Here is an 18,260-nt window from a genome sequence, read left to right on the forward strand (position 1 = left end):
ACTTAGAATTTACTGTTGGTAACATCGTCAGTTGATCCCACTGTACAGAATTTAAAAACTGTCTGAGACCACTGTACTCCCCTTTACGGAAGCAAAAACCCTTTCCTTTACCCCTGACGGTAGTTACCTCTTTGAGTAAATCCCACTTCAGCACACTGTGATCACTGCCACCTAGTGGTTCCTTTATCTGCAAATTCTTAATACACGAATGATCACTGCTGATAACCAGATCAAGAGTATTACTTTCTCTGGTTGCCTCTCGAACATGCTGCTGCAGAAAACAATCATCCAATAAATCCACAAAAGTCTGACTGGTGTGTGAGTGACCAACCCACAAGTTCCAGTCAATATCTGGGAAGTTAAAATCCCCCATTATAAGACATTCAGATTTACTGGCCCACTCTATTTCTCTGTACAATTGTTCATTGTACTCATTCATGTCATTAGGCCTATAACACACTCCTACCCTTATTTTTCCTTTCGCAGTGCTTATCTCGCACCAAACTGACTCAACAGAGCACTGTTCATCTATATTAACTGGGTGCACTTCCTTTGATTTTATGTTTTTCTTAATTAACAGCATAACACCCCCTCCCTTTCTGTCCTGTCTATCCTTTCTGTACACATTGTACTCCCCAAATTCCAGTTCTGCATTCCTTATATCTTTGTGACACCACGTCTCTGCTATCCCAACAATATCCGCCTTTGATGTCTTGACCAACACTTCAAATTCATCAAATTTATTTACTATACTTCTAGCATTGGTATACATGCAAGCATACATGCTCCTATGCCTATTCCTGGTTACCCTAACACATCCCATATACCCAACTATTCCATGATGACTGCCATCCGTCCCTGAAACCCCCAACACCCCTCGCTCCAGGTCGCTTCTTATTCTAATAGAAGTTGTGCAAGAATCACCTTCACCTCTGCCTGCGGTTACTGTTAAACTATTAGTCTTTGTATCCCCCCAAACTAGCAGTTTTCCGACCCACCTAACACTGCCTCGATAGCATCAGCAAATATTCTTGCACCCTTTCTATTTAAGTGTATCCCATCCCTGTAGAAGCAATCTCTCCTGTTAACAAGTACAGTCCAGGCTGAAAAAAATTCTACCCCTTGAGCCTTGCACAATCCTTCCAGGGCCGAATTGATCGACAAGGCTCTCATCATGTACTCCCTCCTATCGTGTCTGGGCAGAATTGCAGACACTTTCAAATTCAACCCTATTTCACGGCTTTTTTTCAACAGTGACCTGTACTTGTTGAGTAATTCTGCCGGTCTCCTACTCTTAATATCATTAGTGCCAACGTGTACAACTATATCACCTTTTGTGCCCTTGAAAGATGATATCCGCTCTACAACGTCATCAACCTTTGCCCCTGGCAGACATACCCTGGTCCTGTTCCACCTATCCTTTTTACAAAGGATGTTCCCCGTTTCCCTGACAATAGAGTCACCAACAACAACTAGTTCCTGTGGGACCAGCGCATTCTGCCTTAGGGGTTGCCGCTGTGTTGCGTGATGACCAAGTGCAAGCTCTGGCGTTGATGTGGGCAGCTGAGAGCCTGATGGGCCCCTCAATTTAGTTCCTTCGAGGGCATCCACCCTGTCCTTCAAGCTCTCATATAGGCCCATAAGAACGCTGAGTTGTTGCCTGATTTCGATACACTCCTTGCATCGCGCACACACAAAGACATCCCCCATGGCAATATCATGTTCCGTTCCAGAGAGTTCGGCAAACATTTCACAAGTTGCACATTTCTTTAGGCTGTGATGCGTTGGAGAATTGCCCCCCTCAGTTCTCCCCCGAGTCACAGCACTCCTGCCACTTTGTGCCCGTTGCTTTGCTGCTCTAGTTTGGGGCATGGTAGTTTAAATTAATAAAATCAATAAATTAAATATCAATAGTATTTGAATAGAAACTATTAAATAGAAACAGTGAAGCGTATTACTATATAATTATGCGTTAGAGCTACCTAGCTACCTCAATTAAAAAATTTGAATTCCCTACCACTATATCCAAAAACAATGGCTACAGAAATGGAACGAAATAACGGTTTTACCTATCGTAAGTAAAATCCACAAAAACACTTTATCTAAATTAAAAATAAAAAATAACCAGCGTAACTATAACTATATGACTACGTATTAAGTACAATATAAAATAACAATCATGTAAATAACAGGTAAACACTTATCGTTTTTGCAGAGCCTGTAACTGATAGCTGTAACAGTAATCAGACCAAGGAAAAGAAATCTTGCAGGTCATCCCATTTTTATTAGGAATTGGCAAATTTCTAATAAAAAGCCAAACAATACGAGGTTGGGAATAGACATGAGATAAAGGCTCCATTGGAGAAGAGACAATCACCAAGTTGTGATCTGAGGTGCCTAAAGGACCACTCACTTCAACTGTGTACTTAGAAGGGTTATTTGTGAGAAAAAGATCAAGCGTGTTGGCTGCATGGTTGAGATTATTTAGTATTCTTGTAAGTAAATGAACAATCTGTGCAAGGTCATTAGTAATTGCAAAACCTCAGCATCTCAATCAGCGGGAGTCAGTGTGACTAAAAAACGAAGCCAGCTGGATTTGTGAACATTAAAATCACCAACGAAAATTACTTCACTGTTAGGCAAGTTGGACTGGAGAAAATCAAGTTGCAAAGAGAGGAAGTCAAAGAGGTCCAAGTGATTAGTGGAGTTGGGAGAATGATAAATAAAGACAACAGATGAATTGGACACAATGAAGTAGAGATATTTTAAGCCAGAGAAGATTGAAATGAGGATATTCCAAATTACCAAGTCTTTGACAGGGAATATTGGAACGGACATATGCAGAAGTACCACCTTTGAGGCAAAAGGAATCGTACAGCGAATAATTTTGGCAACTGAGATGAGCAGTGGTTGAATCAACTGATAACTGAAATTCTGTCAGAAAAAGTACATGGGGTTTGGCAGACTGCAAGTAGAAATGGACATCGTTGAGATTAGAATTGAGACCACGTATATTTGTAAAATGAACTAGGAAGTGTTCTGGAGGTTTAGATCTTTTTGCAGATAAGCTTACTCTATTCGTTTGACAATTCATGGTGTATTCAATAGTAAGAAACGAGGGGAAGTAAGAAAAGTAAGAAAAAGTGCTGTATGAAGTATGAAATTTTTGGATACAGCCTACACATGGTAAGAATATACCCAGATCCTTGGCATAATGTGGCCTCAACAATGTCCCCCCCCCCATACACACACTACTCGGACTCCCTCCAGTCACCATCTGGCAGAGTAGAGGTAACAAGATGATCCGGAAGCCTCCTAAAGGTTTACCAATAGGTTCGGTCCAGTGTACTGACTAGCGGCCGGCCTGTGAATACTGTTTTAGAACTGTACCCTCGAAATGTAAGGAATATTACATGTCAGATATGGTTGCTTTACCAATGCTAAAAATCTTAGCAAAGAGAAGTGTACACTGGTTTCACCCTTTTCCAGTCTATTAATAATTGTTATCTTATCTTCTATTGACACCAAATTGCAGTTTCTTTTGCTTGTTTATGCCATTATTAACACAAAGGGGCAGCAGTATTAAAATTAAAAAGCAAAATGATAAAATATTTCACTTTGAAATAGCCATGAACAAAAACTAGAACATTGAGTGATTAGAAACAAAGTGCCTGAAATAACCTCACATTGCAGTGGCTAATAGCAGACTGAGTGAAAGCTAATCACTCCCCCCCCCTCCCCAACCATACTCCTGCACACACAATGGACAATGGTACAACATACAATGATGAAACAAGGCCACGGGAGACTATCCTGTGTCCACACAGGATAGTCTTTAATATAAGTCAAAGGGCTCCGAGTGCCAAGCGATATTAGTGACCACAGATCCTTTCCAGAGTGATTATCTAGTACGCTTAACTGTAAATACGTTTCTCCTGAGTTTCGAAAGTCCTATAACTCCTGAATATTATAATTAAATAGATATATTCAAATACTATAACCTAGAAAGGAAAGCCACTTTTCTTTAATCCCTCTTTTATTTTTAGATAATACTAATCCTCTTCTTCACTTGGGTCACTGTGGCACCGCTCTTGCCTCCACGTGGCGGGGCTGATAACCTGGGAGAAAAGGACAATCTCCTGGGGCCAAAAAGAGCATATCATGAATAAGTCAAACTCAGACTTATCTGGGCTGCCAGAAGCAACCCAGATATCAAAAAAGAAAGATAGTTGCACAGCAGGAACTCCAAAGCGCCAAAAAACTGAGCCAGAGACCTATCCAATTCCAATTCCAACCTATCTGATCATCCATTCAACTGGTGAGAATGCAGTTGGCAAACTTTCTCCATTTAGAGAGCAGGAAAGTAGAGCAGGATCTCCGAAATCCGTAAAAAGACTCAGATCAGGAGATATTCTCATTGAGACATCTAATGCCTAACATTCTGAGCGACTTCTGAAAACTAATTTCTTTGCAGGACTCCCAGTAACTGTAACGCCCCACAGATCACTGAACACCTCTAAAGGAGTGATCTCAGACTGGGACTTACTAGATGTATCTGAAGAAGAAATGCTAGAAGAACTGAAAGAACAAGGGGTTATTCATGTCAAGAGAATCTCCACCAGTAAAAGATGGCAGTCTGATCCCTACCTGCAATCTGATCTTGACCTTTAATACACCGAATCGTCCATCATCCATTAAGGCCGGATATCTGGTATGAAATGTCAGACCATATGTCCCAAACCCGCTACGGTGTTTCCGATGTCAGAAGTATGGACATTCCCAGACAGCTTGCCGGGGAACCCCTACTTGTACAAAGTGTGGTTCAGTTGAACGCGATTGCGAAAACTGTAATGCTCCTCAATCAGTATGTCCAAACTGCAAAAAGATCTTCCCACTTATGCTAGAACATGTGAGTGCTGGAAAAGTGAGAAACTTATCCAGAAATATAAAATTAACCATAATGTTTCTTATCAAGAAGCAAAAAGAATCATCTCACCACCAACTCATGCAAACAGACCTACGTATGCCTAAGCCACCAAAATATTCCAATCAACGGCATCGCAAACTGAACTAACAGTACCCCCAAAAGAGTCTTTCTCGAATTACGTAAAATCTTTGTACAGTGCAACTCAAACCCAAGCAGTCAATACACCAATTTCCATCCCACTCGAAAACCTCCACACTCCAGATCAAGGAGTCAAAGAAAAACATATCCTAACTTCTAGTCGGCAACAATAAATGTACACTAAAGAAAAATCAGCAGATGACCCTGCCCTTCAAATTTTTGTTGAAGAAGACATGGACACCGAAAGGCCATCCTTCCCAAAAAAAGATAAAAACAAGAGTGAAAAACAGAAAACCTCAGCAACCAAAATGCCCGGAAAGTGTAACAAGAGATAAAAAATGAACAGAATAATACAGTGGAATTGTCGTGGATTCCGTGCCAATACTGATGACCTATACGATCTTTCCTGTAAATACTTACCAATATGTTTCTGCCTTCAAGTGACATATTTAAAACCCCAAAATACACCAAAACTGTCTCTTTATAACATTATTAGAAAAGATAGAACCAATCAGAATATTGCACATGGTGGTGTAGCTATTTTAACAAACCCACATATTCCTACCAAACAGGTCTTACTGAACTCCCCTCGAGGCAATAGCAGTCCGTGTAGCTGCTGACATCCATATGACAATCTGCTCCTTATACATCCCACCAAGCTATACCTTCCAACAAAATTATCTCAACAATCTTATATCTCAACTCCCAACACCTTTCCTCATTCTGGGAGACTTAAATGGTCATCACACTCTATGGGGTAACAACAACATTGATCAAAGTGGAAAACTAATTGAACAGTGTCTAGGCAATAACAACCTCCTTCTACTAAACTTACATACATTCACATTCCTTTAGGAACAAGTACTGCAATAGACTTGTCTATCTGTTCAGCAACCTTATATCCTACTCTTAAGTGGACGATCACTATGTAGCGATCATTTCCCCATAATAATAAGCTCTTATGGGGATTACTTAGTGAATTACTTAATAAGCTCTCTCATCATCCTATTAAAATTCCACATTGGCTCACTGATAAAGCAGATTGGCAGTCCTATAAAAAATTAACTAAGCTTGATCCCGAAATAATCCAAAATTCCACAACTGATGAAGCAGTTGACTATGTCACAAAAACGATATTACATGCAGCAGAACAAACCGTACCGAAATCCTCTTCAAAATTACCGATTCATCCAAAAACCTGGTGGAGTGATGAATGCCTTGTGGCTAAAAAAGAGCAAAGCAAAGCTTGGAATTCTTTTCTCCGGAGTCCAACTACAACCAATCTCATTCAATATAAGCACGCTAGAGCAAGAGTAAGATATGTTAGATGCTGCAATAAAAAGGCTGCTTGGATCTGCTTCACTTCGATTATCAAGCAAGCAACTCCTACACATAAAATTTGGAAAGCAATCAGAAAAATGAGTGGCAAATATAAAACAACACCTCTACCCATCATGGAATGGAGAGGGCAGAATGTAAATGAACCTGCTGGAATTGCCAATATACTAAGTGAAACCTTTGCCAAAACATCAGCAACAGAAAGTTATACACCAATCTTCAGAAGATTAAAAACAAGTTTAGAAAAACAAAAGTTAAACTTCTCTTCAAAAGGAGATGAACAATACAACTTACCTTTTACCATCCACGAATTACATAGAGCCTTGTCAACATCTAGACGCAGTGCTGTAGGACCAGATAATATTCATTATTCCATGATACAGAAATTAAGTACCGAATCATTACAGTCACTTCTTCATCTATTCAATAGACTCTTCCTGGAAGATAAATTCCCTAATCAATGGCATCATGCTGTGGTCCTTGCCTTCCCTAAACCAGGTAAAGACCCACAAATCCCACTCATTATAGACCAATCGCCTTGACCAGTTGCAATTGCAAAATTCTCGAAAAGATGGTGAACCGCCGACTGATCTGGTACCTTGAAAATTTCAATCTGCTACATTCTGCACAATTCGGTGTTCGACAAAACAGATCTACACTAGATATACCACTCAGACTAGAGAATTCCATTCGGAATGCATTCCTCAGATCGGAACATCATGTGTTAGTCTGCTTTGATATCAGTAAGGCCTATGATTCCACGTGGAAGTATGGAATACTCCGTGAATTACATCACCATGGATTTCGGGATCACCTCCCGATTTTCATACAGAATTTCCTGTGCAAGCGTACATTCCAGGTTCGATTTAAAACCTCACTGTCCCAAGTATTTTTACAAGAAGAAAGAGTTCCTCAAGGCTCTGTACTTAGTGCTTCACTTTTTATAATTGCAATAAACACCATTGCTGAACAACTTCCAAACACTATTGATAAAGCACTGTTTGTAGATGACCTTAGTATTTGGTGTCATGCGAAAAACATGAATACTATTGAGAGACAGTTGCAAGGGGCAATAACTAAGATCTGTTCATGGGCTCAGACTAATGGATTTCAACTTTGTCCGGAAAAAAACATTTTGCATCCATTTTTGCCTCCAACGCAAACTCCATCCCAATCCGGAGCTACAACTGAATCGCCAACCAATAGGAGTTCATCCCAGCATACGGTTCTTAAGAATCACTTTAGACCATAAACTCACTTTCATTGAGCATATCAAAAGACTAAGAACATCCTATCAACAAAAACTAAATATCATCCGGGTTCTCTCTGCAACTAATTGGGGAGCTTATGGCCTTACTTTATTATGGTTATATAGAGCATTAATAAGATCGAAACTTGACTACGGAGCACCAGTCTATAGTTCAGCAAGACCTAGTGCCCTTCGCTAGCTTGACCCTATCCATCATAGTGGAATACACTTTGCTTTAGGAGCATATTGCACGTCTCCAATACATAGCTTATATGCTGAAGCACACGAACCTCCTCTCTCGATCAGGCGACAACTGATACTACATTATGCTTATAAAATTAGATCTATGCCAGAACACCCAAACTGGCAGATACTTTTCACATCACAGCACAGTAGGTTATACCAAAAAAAAAACCGCCCTAATGCTAATCGTCCTTTGGGTATGAGAATAAAACACCTCTTAGAAGAACTAAATTTAACCTTAGACAATGTGGCACATAGCCTCCCATCCTCTCTTGCTCCTTGGAATATCATTCCACCCTCATGTGACTTACATCTGCATGAATGGAATAAATCTACATTGCATAGAGAAAACTTCTTGCAACTATACCATGCAGTAGTGGACCAGTTTCCTTGCTTTTCCGTAGTACATACTGATGGATCAAAGAATGATGTCCATGGTGGAATCGCCGCACTTTTTCCAAACATCACATTAGCTTATCAGTTGTCATGTGAGTTCAGTATATTTTCTGCCGAACTAATAGCCATTCAGGTTGCACTGAATCATATTGAGTCTTTTGATATTAACAACAGCATAATTTTCACAGATTCTTTAAGTGCACTTCAAGCACTAAAAAACATCATGAATATCACCCACCCAGTCGTGAAAAGAGTAGTCAGTTCTCCACATACGTTATCAGAACTTGGGAAAAACATGCACTTCTGCTGGGTCCCAGGACATATGGCAATTCCTCACCTACCACCCAAGAACAAGTGGAAAGTGCCCCATCAAGACTACCGACCAATAATCCAGGAAAAATCTATGTGCAGTTATCCATGGAAAAATCAACCTAACAATAAGCATCAAAGTATCAAGCCAAACCTTGAGCAATGGCCTTCCAGCTTCAGTTCAATCCGACATCAGGAGGTAATATTGGCTCGTCTGCGAATCGGTCACACGAATATTACTCATGGTTGTCTTTTAAGAGGAGAGATACCCCTTCAATGTCATCACTGAATGGGCTTGAATGGGTTCAGCACGCTGAATTCTGATGGGATCCTTCCACTTGTTCAGATTACGAACCTAAGGGGGCATAAATTCAAATTACGAAAGGACAGATGTAGAATAGATGTGTGGAAATTTTCCTTTAGCCAGCGGGTGGTTAATTGCTGGAACAAACTTCCATCTGTCTTTGTGGAAGTTGATAGGTTGAATAAATTTAAGGAGGAACTGGACAGGCATTTGGAGGGAATGGTGTGATTTTTTTTTTTTTTTTGGCTGATGCTGCATAAGCTCATACATTTGCTTTCTTGCATCACATGCCACTACTACTACTACTACTACTGTAATACAATGCTCTCAGTGAATGCACAAAATATACAAGAGAACATCAGAATCTTTGCACTCCAGACACCACAGAAGATCCTCCTACACTTACTTCACTTTTAAATAATGAAGCAAATGTCTCAAGCATTTATAACTTTCTCAAGATGATTAAAGTACAGTATATCAACTCCTTTAGTTAGTTAAAAAAAAATTACTTTCTGGTTCCTTTTTTCCATTTTCTCTATTTGAGAAGAAATGGCATGCATAGTTACTATGTATGGCGCACTATGGCCATAGTTGCCGATGTGCCCAATAAATCCCGAAACAAACAAACAAAAGTTAAAGCCAACGTTTAATGTTTAAGTCCTGTAATGACAAATTAAGACTATTTATATGCTATATTGCATATCTCTTCAAATAAATAATCTGAAATGAATGCATCAGTAGATTTTTTTTTTTTTTGCACCGCCTTTCAAAATATCCTGCCAGTGCCCATGCCCCAGGGGCTCACACTGGTGATTATGGGCTTGGCCCAACCTGAGCTGCATATCATTATTCTTCTCTCCTTTGGTGATTCCTTTGTACTACTGACTCAAATTCTCTCTCAGGTTAACCAGAATTTTTTTTTTTTTTTTTTTTTGGCTGGTGCAGCAGAAAGGCTTCCTTGGGCAATATGGCTAATGATAATAATAATAATAATAAAACACAACACATGTCCATGCCCACCACATCATTATGCATGTGAACAGTGACCTAGTAAAGAATTAGTATTGTGGTGTTTGTAATATGTGTATTTAAATAATTTATCATGGTGTGTCAAGTGCGTAAATAGTTTATTTCTTGATTACTATTTAATTTATATATTGGGACTGAGTCATGCCAAAAATACCACTAAAAAAATTATCTACCTTACCTATAAATATATTTTAAATCTTATCACATGGAAGTGTACCTAATACTATATTTACTACTGTTATAAATAAAAGAGTATAGGATTTTTTCATTGGGTTTAGTCCTAATTTTACTTATATAGAGATTTTAATATAAGTTCCAGGTCTCTCTCTCAGTAGTATCTCAATTAAACCCTCACTTAGTACTGTGCAGCCATCATATTAATACAATTGAAATATGTTTAAAAAAAGTATTCATTAATTATTTCATTTTTAATTAGTCAAAATTAACCCTGTATTGGTAATTCAAATATGCAAAATTCCTCTGTTTTCGAGAAAATTTGAAAAATCAGCAAAAAAATAATTCAGAATTGTTAATTTATTTTATAATACCTTCTATAATTTCAACCTTTTATGAACACACAATTGTAAACAATTAAAGTTCTGTATTAAAACATATTTTTAATTAATTTTTGAAAATTATATCTAACTTTATACCTATCAGGGAGCAAATGCAAATTTAAAAACTGTACCTTTCAACTTAGCTTTGATTTGAGGAGTGCATATTACTAACAGCAGCACCCACTGAATGAAACATGAAGTGTTCACATCGACAGTGTGATTCCAAGCAATGCATCAGTGTTACCAATTGGAAGAAAGTGTGCAGCAGTAAAGCGAAATTATTATCAGTATGCCTTTGTGATGTGTCAATCAATATGTGCATATTCAATTAGGTTTACTTTAATCATGAAATTTTACTAATAGTGCACTAATTCCAGGGGCTCACACTGGTAAGTATGGACTTGACACACCCAGGGTCCTGAGCTGGATATCATCATTCTTTTCTTCCTTGGTGATTCCCTTGCACTTTTGACTCTTGTTCTCTCTCTCTCTCTCTCTCTCTCTCAGAGTAACTCAGAAATTTCTTTTTTGGCTGGTGCAGCAAAAAACTCGGGCTTCCTTGCACAATATGGCTAATAATAATAATAATAATAATAATAATAATAATTAGCAGACATTTCTAGAATTTTATATGTCCAATTCAAAGGAAACATTTTTCACCATCAGGTATTAAGAGTTTCAGTTAATGGAAGCCCGAGTCTTTACATGATTCGGGGTCATCATCTGTGCTTTGTTATCAGCACAGAAAAAAAAAAAAACTTTTAGGAAGATTTCAGCATTAAAATGACAGTTTAATTTTCCTGATATTTTGGGAACCACTGTTTTACTGCATTAAAATGACTGTTTGTGTTAATTAGATATGTGTTGTAATAGATTATTTGTATTTCTGTTTTACATTACTCTTTCTCTTTTAAGTCATCAGAAGGGAATGATGTAACCCTTGTTGCACAGCTATCAATGGACAGGTTACAGATGGTAGAAGCTCTATGTAAACATTGGGAAGGTTAGTAATATTTTTTATTATTGCCCCATGTTTTTGGATAAATTGTGCATAAGAATATGTTATTATTTGCCTCAGTACAAATTATATATAGTTTTAAATGGCAACCATACATTATCACAAATTTGGTTAACCCAATTGATATTCAATTTTGGGTTTCTCAATTAAGTTCTAAACTAGTAATGTTTCAGAATTCCTTATAAATTAAGTCCAAATCATTCTGCCATAGATGACAGTATAATCATCCCAGGATTGTTGGCCTCTGCTTGCCCTGAAATGGTGCCGTCTGTTTGGTGGTATCTGCCAAGAATAAGTAACATTAGTCTTCTCCATTGGTGAAGCATTACTTATTCGAGGTAGTGCAGTACCATACAACTTGTTGTGAAGGTATTCACATTATAAGATACAATTAAAATGGCAGTTCACTATGAACAAAACATGGCGAAATGGCACTAACCCATTCACTAGTGAATGGGTTAGTGCCATTGCGCCATGCGTTTTATACAAAATAATCACCTTAGTTTATACTTTGCACAGCATCACACATCTCTCATATTGTGGAGTAAATTTCATAACTGGATTGTCGTGACTGCAACACCTGCCCACCGTGGAGAGGCCAGCACGCCTTGAAACAAGTGCTGTCTGGGTGGTGATATCCACCGAGAATAAGTAACATTAGTCTTATCCATTGGTAAAGTGTTACATATCTGAGGTAGTACAATACCATGGCAACTCATTGTGAAGGTATTCACAATATGAGATACAATTAAAACAATGCCAAACTATCTACGTTGGCAGTTCACTACAAACAAAACATGGTGCAATTGCACTAACCCGTTCACTTGTGAGTCTTATACATAGTCTCATGCTTTATGCAAAATAATAGATGTGCGGAAATTTGCCTTTAGCCAGCGGGCAGTTGGTTTGTGGAATAGACTTCCATCACTTGTTGTTGAAGTTGATAGACTAAACAAATTTAAGGCTCAGCTGGACAGGTATTTCGAACGAACGGAGGGGTGAAATGGGAGTAGTGGTTGTGTTTTTTTTTTTTTTTTTTTTTTTTGGCTGATGCTGAATAAGCTTGTTTTCTTGCATCATATGCCTCTACTAATGCTAATGCTAATAATCACATTAGAGATGTATTGCACTTCTAATTGTATTTAAGTAATGCTCAAGGCACACTATGATTATTGGTTCGTGAATATTCCTGGAGAAATTTTCCATAATGTGAACCATTATGTTGAAGATGAAACTTGCTTAAATGGCCCAAATATGTTGGCAGACTGTTAGAATCTCATATGGGAGATGCCAATGGATGATTATAAAAGGCAAAAATGACAAAATAAGTGTTTTGTTATCAGATAAACATTGTTTTAAATAGAATAAGGTTAATAGAGCCATTGTTCAATATTTAGTACTTTATGCAACATTTTCTTAAAATATATGAATTCTTTTTTACTAGAAACATAGTTTTTGACTTTAATCCCTTAACTCTTAAATTTGAATTCAGCAACGTCAAATCTGTAAGAATCACATCAAAATTTTAACAGAGAGCAAAAAAATAACTTTTTTTTTTTTTTTTTTTTCTGACCAGTGTTATTACAGATGGGCCAGGAGGTGGGGGGGGGGATGCTCTTAGTTGAGATACATATTAAATCAGTGCATTCAATCGAAATGGGTGGCCAGTGCAATGTGGAGTCAGTTTGGTGTAACATAAGCATTGGGAAAGCAAAAATGAGAGTAAGAGTGTGTTACACACACTTAGTGACTCTGATGAAAACAACAAACTGCTGTACAGAGAAATAGAGTGCACCTGTAAATCAGAATGTCTTATAATGAGGGATTTTAACTTTCCAGTTATTGACTGGAACCTGAGGATTAGTCACTCACACTCTAGCTAGACTTTTGTGAATTTATTCAATGACTGTTTTCTAAAGCAGCATGGTAGAGAGAGGCAACTAGAGGGAATAATACTATTGATCTGATTATCAGCAGATCTGATTATTTATGCAGCATTAATCTGTAGGTAAAACAACCATTGAATGGCAGTGGTCACTTGGACATCAGATTATATGCACTTTGCTCATTAATTATGATTATTTGAATAATTTCTTTAATTCAACATATTAAAGTAATAAAACTATTTATGAAAGTTGAAAATTATTTTTTAAAAGTGATCCCTCTCAAACTTACACCTGGAATAATTTTTGTTACAATACACAATATATTTCTCAAAGTGATCCATTGTAAACTTGTGGCATTTATCATCCAAGGTCATTTTATAAAAAATGACCTTTTTACTTCTACAGAAGTGACTGGGGCTACATTTAAAAATGTGAGCTTTTCAAGCATCTACTCGAAATGGAAGGTCATTTCTTTACCATTTATGAATTCATGTATTTTCCTTGAAGTGTGAAATCCCAAGTTCTTTTCTAAAACATTATTGTATTTTCTTCTTTTTTTTTATTTTTCCTATGCATCCAAGCACAGCTGAAATTTGTAGTTCAACTTTTTCCACCTCTCCAATTGCACTGATCAAAGAAAGTTCCCATGTTTCAAGTTTGGTTATACAACTAGGTAACCAGCTGAAATGAGTCTGTATACATGTTTTGTATGGATACATTGGAACACGACCAGGGTATATCTGCCAGGGACAAATGTTGATGACGTTGTAGAGCGGATATCATCTTTTAAGGGCAAAAGAGGTGATATAGTTGTACACGTTGGCACTAATGATATCAAGAGTAGAAGACCAGCAGAATTACTTAACAAGTACAGGTCATTGTTGAAAAAAATCCGTGAATTAGGGTTGAATTTGAAAGTGTCTCCAATTCTGCCCAGACACGATAGGAGGGAGTATATGATGAGAGCCTTGTCGATCAATTCGGCCCTGGAAAGATTGTGTAAGGCTCAAGGGGTAGAATTTTTTTCAGCCTAGACTGTACTTGTTAACAGAAGAGACTGCTTCTACAGGGATGGGATACATTTAAATAGAAAAGGTGCAAGAATATTTGCTGATGCTATCGAGGCAGTGTTAGGTGGGTCGGAAAACTGCTAGCTTGGGGGGGATACAAAGACTAATAGATTAACAGTAGCCACTAGCAGAAGTGAAAGTGCTTCTTGCACTGCTTCTATTGGAATGAGCAAAAGTCTGAAAAACAAGATGCAGGATATTTCAGAGACTGCTGGGAGTCATTGCGGTACAAGTAAACACATAGGTTGTGTTAGGGTAGCTAAGAATAGAAACAGGTGCATGTATACTTGCATGTACACCAATGCTAGGAGTTTGGTAAAAAAATTGAGGTATTGCTGAAAGCATCAAAGTCGGATATTGTTGGGATATCAGAGACGTGGTGTCACACAGATATAAGGAATGCAGAACTGGAATTTGGGGAGTACAACGTCTACAGAAAAGATAGACAGGATAGAAAGGGAGGAGGGAGTTATGCTATTAGTTAAGAAACACAAAATCCAAGGAAGTCAAGCCAGTCGACATAGCTGGACAGTGCAGTGTCGAGTCAGTTTGGTGTGACATAAGCATTGGGAGATCAAAATTGAGAGTAGGAGTGTGCTATAGGCCTAATGACTCTGATGAGTATAATAAGAAACTGTACAGGGAAATAGAGTGGGCCAGTACATCAGAGAGTCTTATAATGGGGGATTTTAATTTCCCAGATATTGACTCGAATTTGTGGGTTGGTCACTCACACACTAGCAAGGCTTTTGTGGATTTCTTGGATGATTGTTTTCTACATCAGCATGTTCTGGAGCAACTAGAGGGAGTATTACTCTTGATTTGATTATCCGTAGTGATTCTTCATGCATTAAGAATCTGCAGATAAAGGAACCACTAGGTGGCAGTGATCACAGTGTGCTCAAGTGGGATTTACTCAAAGAGGTAACTACCATCAGGGGTAAAGGAAAGGGTTATTTCTTTGATAAAGGCGACTACGATTGTCTGAGACAGTATTTAAATTCTATTCAATGGAACCAACTGAAGATGTTACCAACAGCAAATTCAAAATAGGAAGCATTCAAAGAACTTATCTTGGAAGCTACTAGGCTTTACATACCAACTAAGAAATATTGTTCAAGGTTTAGGCCTAAATGGATGTCAGATGAACTAATAAGACATATGACAGAGAAGAAAAATGCATGAGATACATATAAATTAACACATGACACAGAAGCCTATGAGAGATACAAGTTGATCTGTAACCAAGTTACAAAGGAGGTTAGGCAGGCAAAGGCAGATTATGAGAAATCTTTGGCAAGGGATGCAAATAAAAACAGCAAAGAATTATTTACTTATGTGAACTCTAGAGGGAAGGGGATGAATCAGATTGGTCCATTTGATATCGATGGATCAACTATTGATGTTCCTGCTCAGGTAGCTAACAAACTAAATGAATATTTTGCATCGACATTCACACATGAGGAGTTATTCAGTGAGGGAAATGCCAGAGGTGTATTCAACTCTGGCAGTAAGCTAGAGAATCTTGTAATAACTGAGAGTAAAGTGGAGGAGAAATTGTTGAAGACAAACACAAGAAAGGCACCTGGGGTGGATGGGATCTATCCAGTTATATTAAAGGAGGCAGCAAACGAAGTAAGCAAATCCTTAACCATAATTATGAGTTCTTCCTTGGACTCAGGGGAGGTACCCATAGACTGGAGATGTGCAAATGTGACCCCAATTTACAAAGGAGGATCAAAGGCTGACACAAGTAATTATAGACCTATGAGTTTAACGTCTGTTGCAGGAAAATTAATGGAGGCACTGGTTAAAGAAGCACTGCAGGATCATCTAGACAAGACTTCAGTTATAGCTCGGACACAGCATGGTTTTGTTAAGGGGAAGTCTTGCCTGACCAATTTGATTGGATACTATGATGCGGCCACAAAAGAACTGGATGCAGGGATGGCCATTGATATTATATACTTGGATCTTAGAAAGGCTTTTGATACTGTTGCACATGGAAGACTGCTGCACAGATTGGAGCTGTGTGGCATTGGAGGCAAATTGCTACTATGGATAAAGGGGTGGTTGAGGAGGAGAAGACAGAGAGTGTTAATCAGTGGACACTGCTCATCGTGGACTAATGTTATTAGTGGAATCCCTCAGCGTTCAGTGTTAGGTCCATTATTGTTTTTTTGAATTTATAAATGATATTGATGATGGTATATCAAGCTTAATGTCCAAGTTTGCAGATGATACAAAGGTTGGCAGGGTTGTCAAGGACACTACTGTCACTATGCTGCTGCAACAGGATCTGGAAAGGTTGAGCAGATGGGCTGACAGGTGGGAAATGAAGTTTAACATTGACAAATGTAAAGTACTACATATGGGAAACATCGACCCCAGAGCAATGTATCAACTCTATGGTACTACACTGACAATGGGAGAGAATGAAAAGGACCTGGTGGTAATTGTGCAGGCAGATATGAAGTTCTGAGCAGTGCAGATGAGCTGCAAGAGCAGTTCATGGTGTCTTGTCAATGGTATACAGGAATTTTTCTAGCAGGGATAGGGAGATGATTATTCCCTTGTATAAGGCAATGGTTGGCCCACACCTTGAGTACTGTATACAGGTCTGGAGGCCTCATTTCAAGAAGGATGTAGAGCTGCTGGAACGAGCACAGAGAAGGACAACAAGATTAGTGAATGGAACAAAGGGGTACTCTTATGAAGAAAGGCTTAAGTTGTGCAAATTACAGTGTCTGGAGACTCCTCACCAGCGAGGTGATCTGATAGAGGTGTATAAAGCCTTGAATAGTTTGAGCATGCTCAGTGCTGGTGGGATTCTTCCTCTTGCTCAGAATAATCACCTGAGAGGGCATAAATTCAAATTGAGGAAAGACAGATGTAGGATAGAGGTGTGGAAATTTTCCTTTAGCCAGCGGGTAGTTGGTTGGTGGAACAGACTTCCATCCCTTGTCGTGGAAGTTGATAGCTTAAATAAATTTAAGGCTCAGCTGGACAGGTATTTCGAACGAATGGAGGGCTGAAACGGGAGTGTTTTTTTTTTTTTTTTTTTAGCTGATGCTGCATAAGCTTGCTTTCTTGCATCATATGCCTCTACTAATGCTAAAATGCTAATGTTCTAACCAAAGAATCAGAAGGCATTGCCTTAGCATTTCCAATAGCCTCTGAATACATACTATCCAAAGAATAAACAAATTATTTTATAGTATTAAAATTTTTAGCATAAAATGATGCCGCTTGTAAACACATTCCCTATCTTGTGAGAACAGGATCAGGTGGGAGAGGAAGAGTAGATAATTTGCTATTCTCGAAGTCACTTTTGTCAAAATATTTTTTATACTAGAAATTAATTTCACCAAAATTCTCCTTAATTGCTTCTGCCAAGCTATGTAAGCCTGATGCACATTAATTGCTTAGCAAGTAACATGGATCAGATTTTGGATAGAGTACTTGTAACTCAGATGCAGCTTTTACCATATATGAAGCAGTCTCACCAACAAAATGCATACTCTTTTGCTGTACGGTAATTCTGGCCATAGTAACTGCATATAATCATTACAAAATCTTCCTATTGTAGAGTAATTCACTTTTTCGAGGGCCTTACAAGCAAATAAATATGGAACATATAAAATGTGTAATATTATATATGTGAAAAATTGTATAAAATTAGATTTTATATTTTATAATGGCCTTAAATGTCTGTCGTTTCATCAGTGGACATCCAAATGTAGTTTTCTCTAATATCTTGACAAATCTTGTGAATAATGCCATCATAAATAGCGTT

The 18,260-nt window shown here is 38.1% G+C and overlaps 1 protein-coding gene across 1 annotated transcript in view; it reads left to right on the forward strand.

The window, feature by feature from the left end:
* LOC150077356 (xylosyl- and glucuronyltransferase LARGE1-like) overlaps nucleotides 1–18,260 on the forward strand; it is a 1,505,345-nt gene that overhangs the window by 1,281,745 nt on the left and 205,340 nt on the right. The window contains exon 18 of the mRNA XM_090385866.1: nucleotides 11,406–11,493. Within this exon, the coding sequence (XP_090241992.1) occupies nucleotides 11,406–11,493 (88 nt within the window). The remainder of the gene's footprint in view (nucleotides 1–11,405; nucleotides 11,494–18,260) is intronic.

Source organism: Mastigoproctus giganteus, chromosome 12 (assembly GCF_048544385.1).
Source record: "Mastigoproctus giganteus isolate SK-2022 chromosome 12, ASM4854438v1, whole genome shotgun sequence".
In the NCBI taxonomy this organism is placed as follows: Eukaryota; Metazoa; Arthropoda; class Arachnida; order Uropygi; family Thelyphonidae; genus Mastigoproctus; species Mastigoproctus giganteus.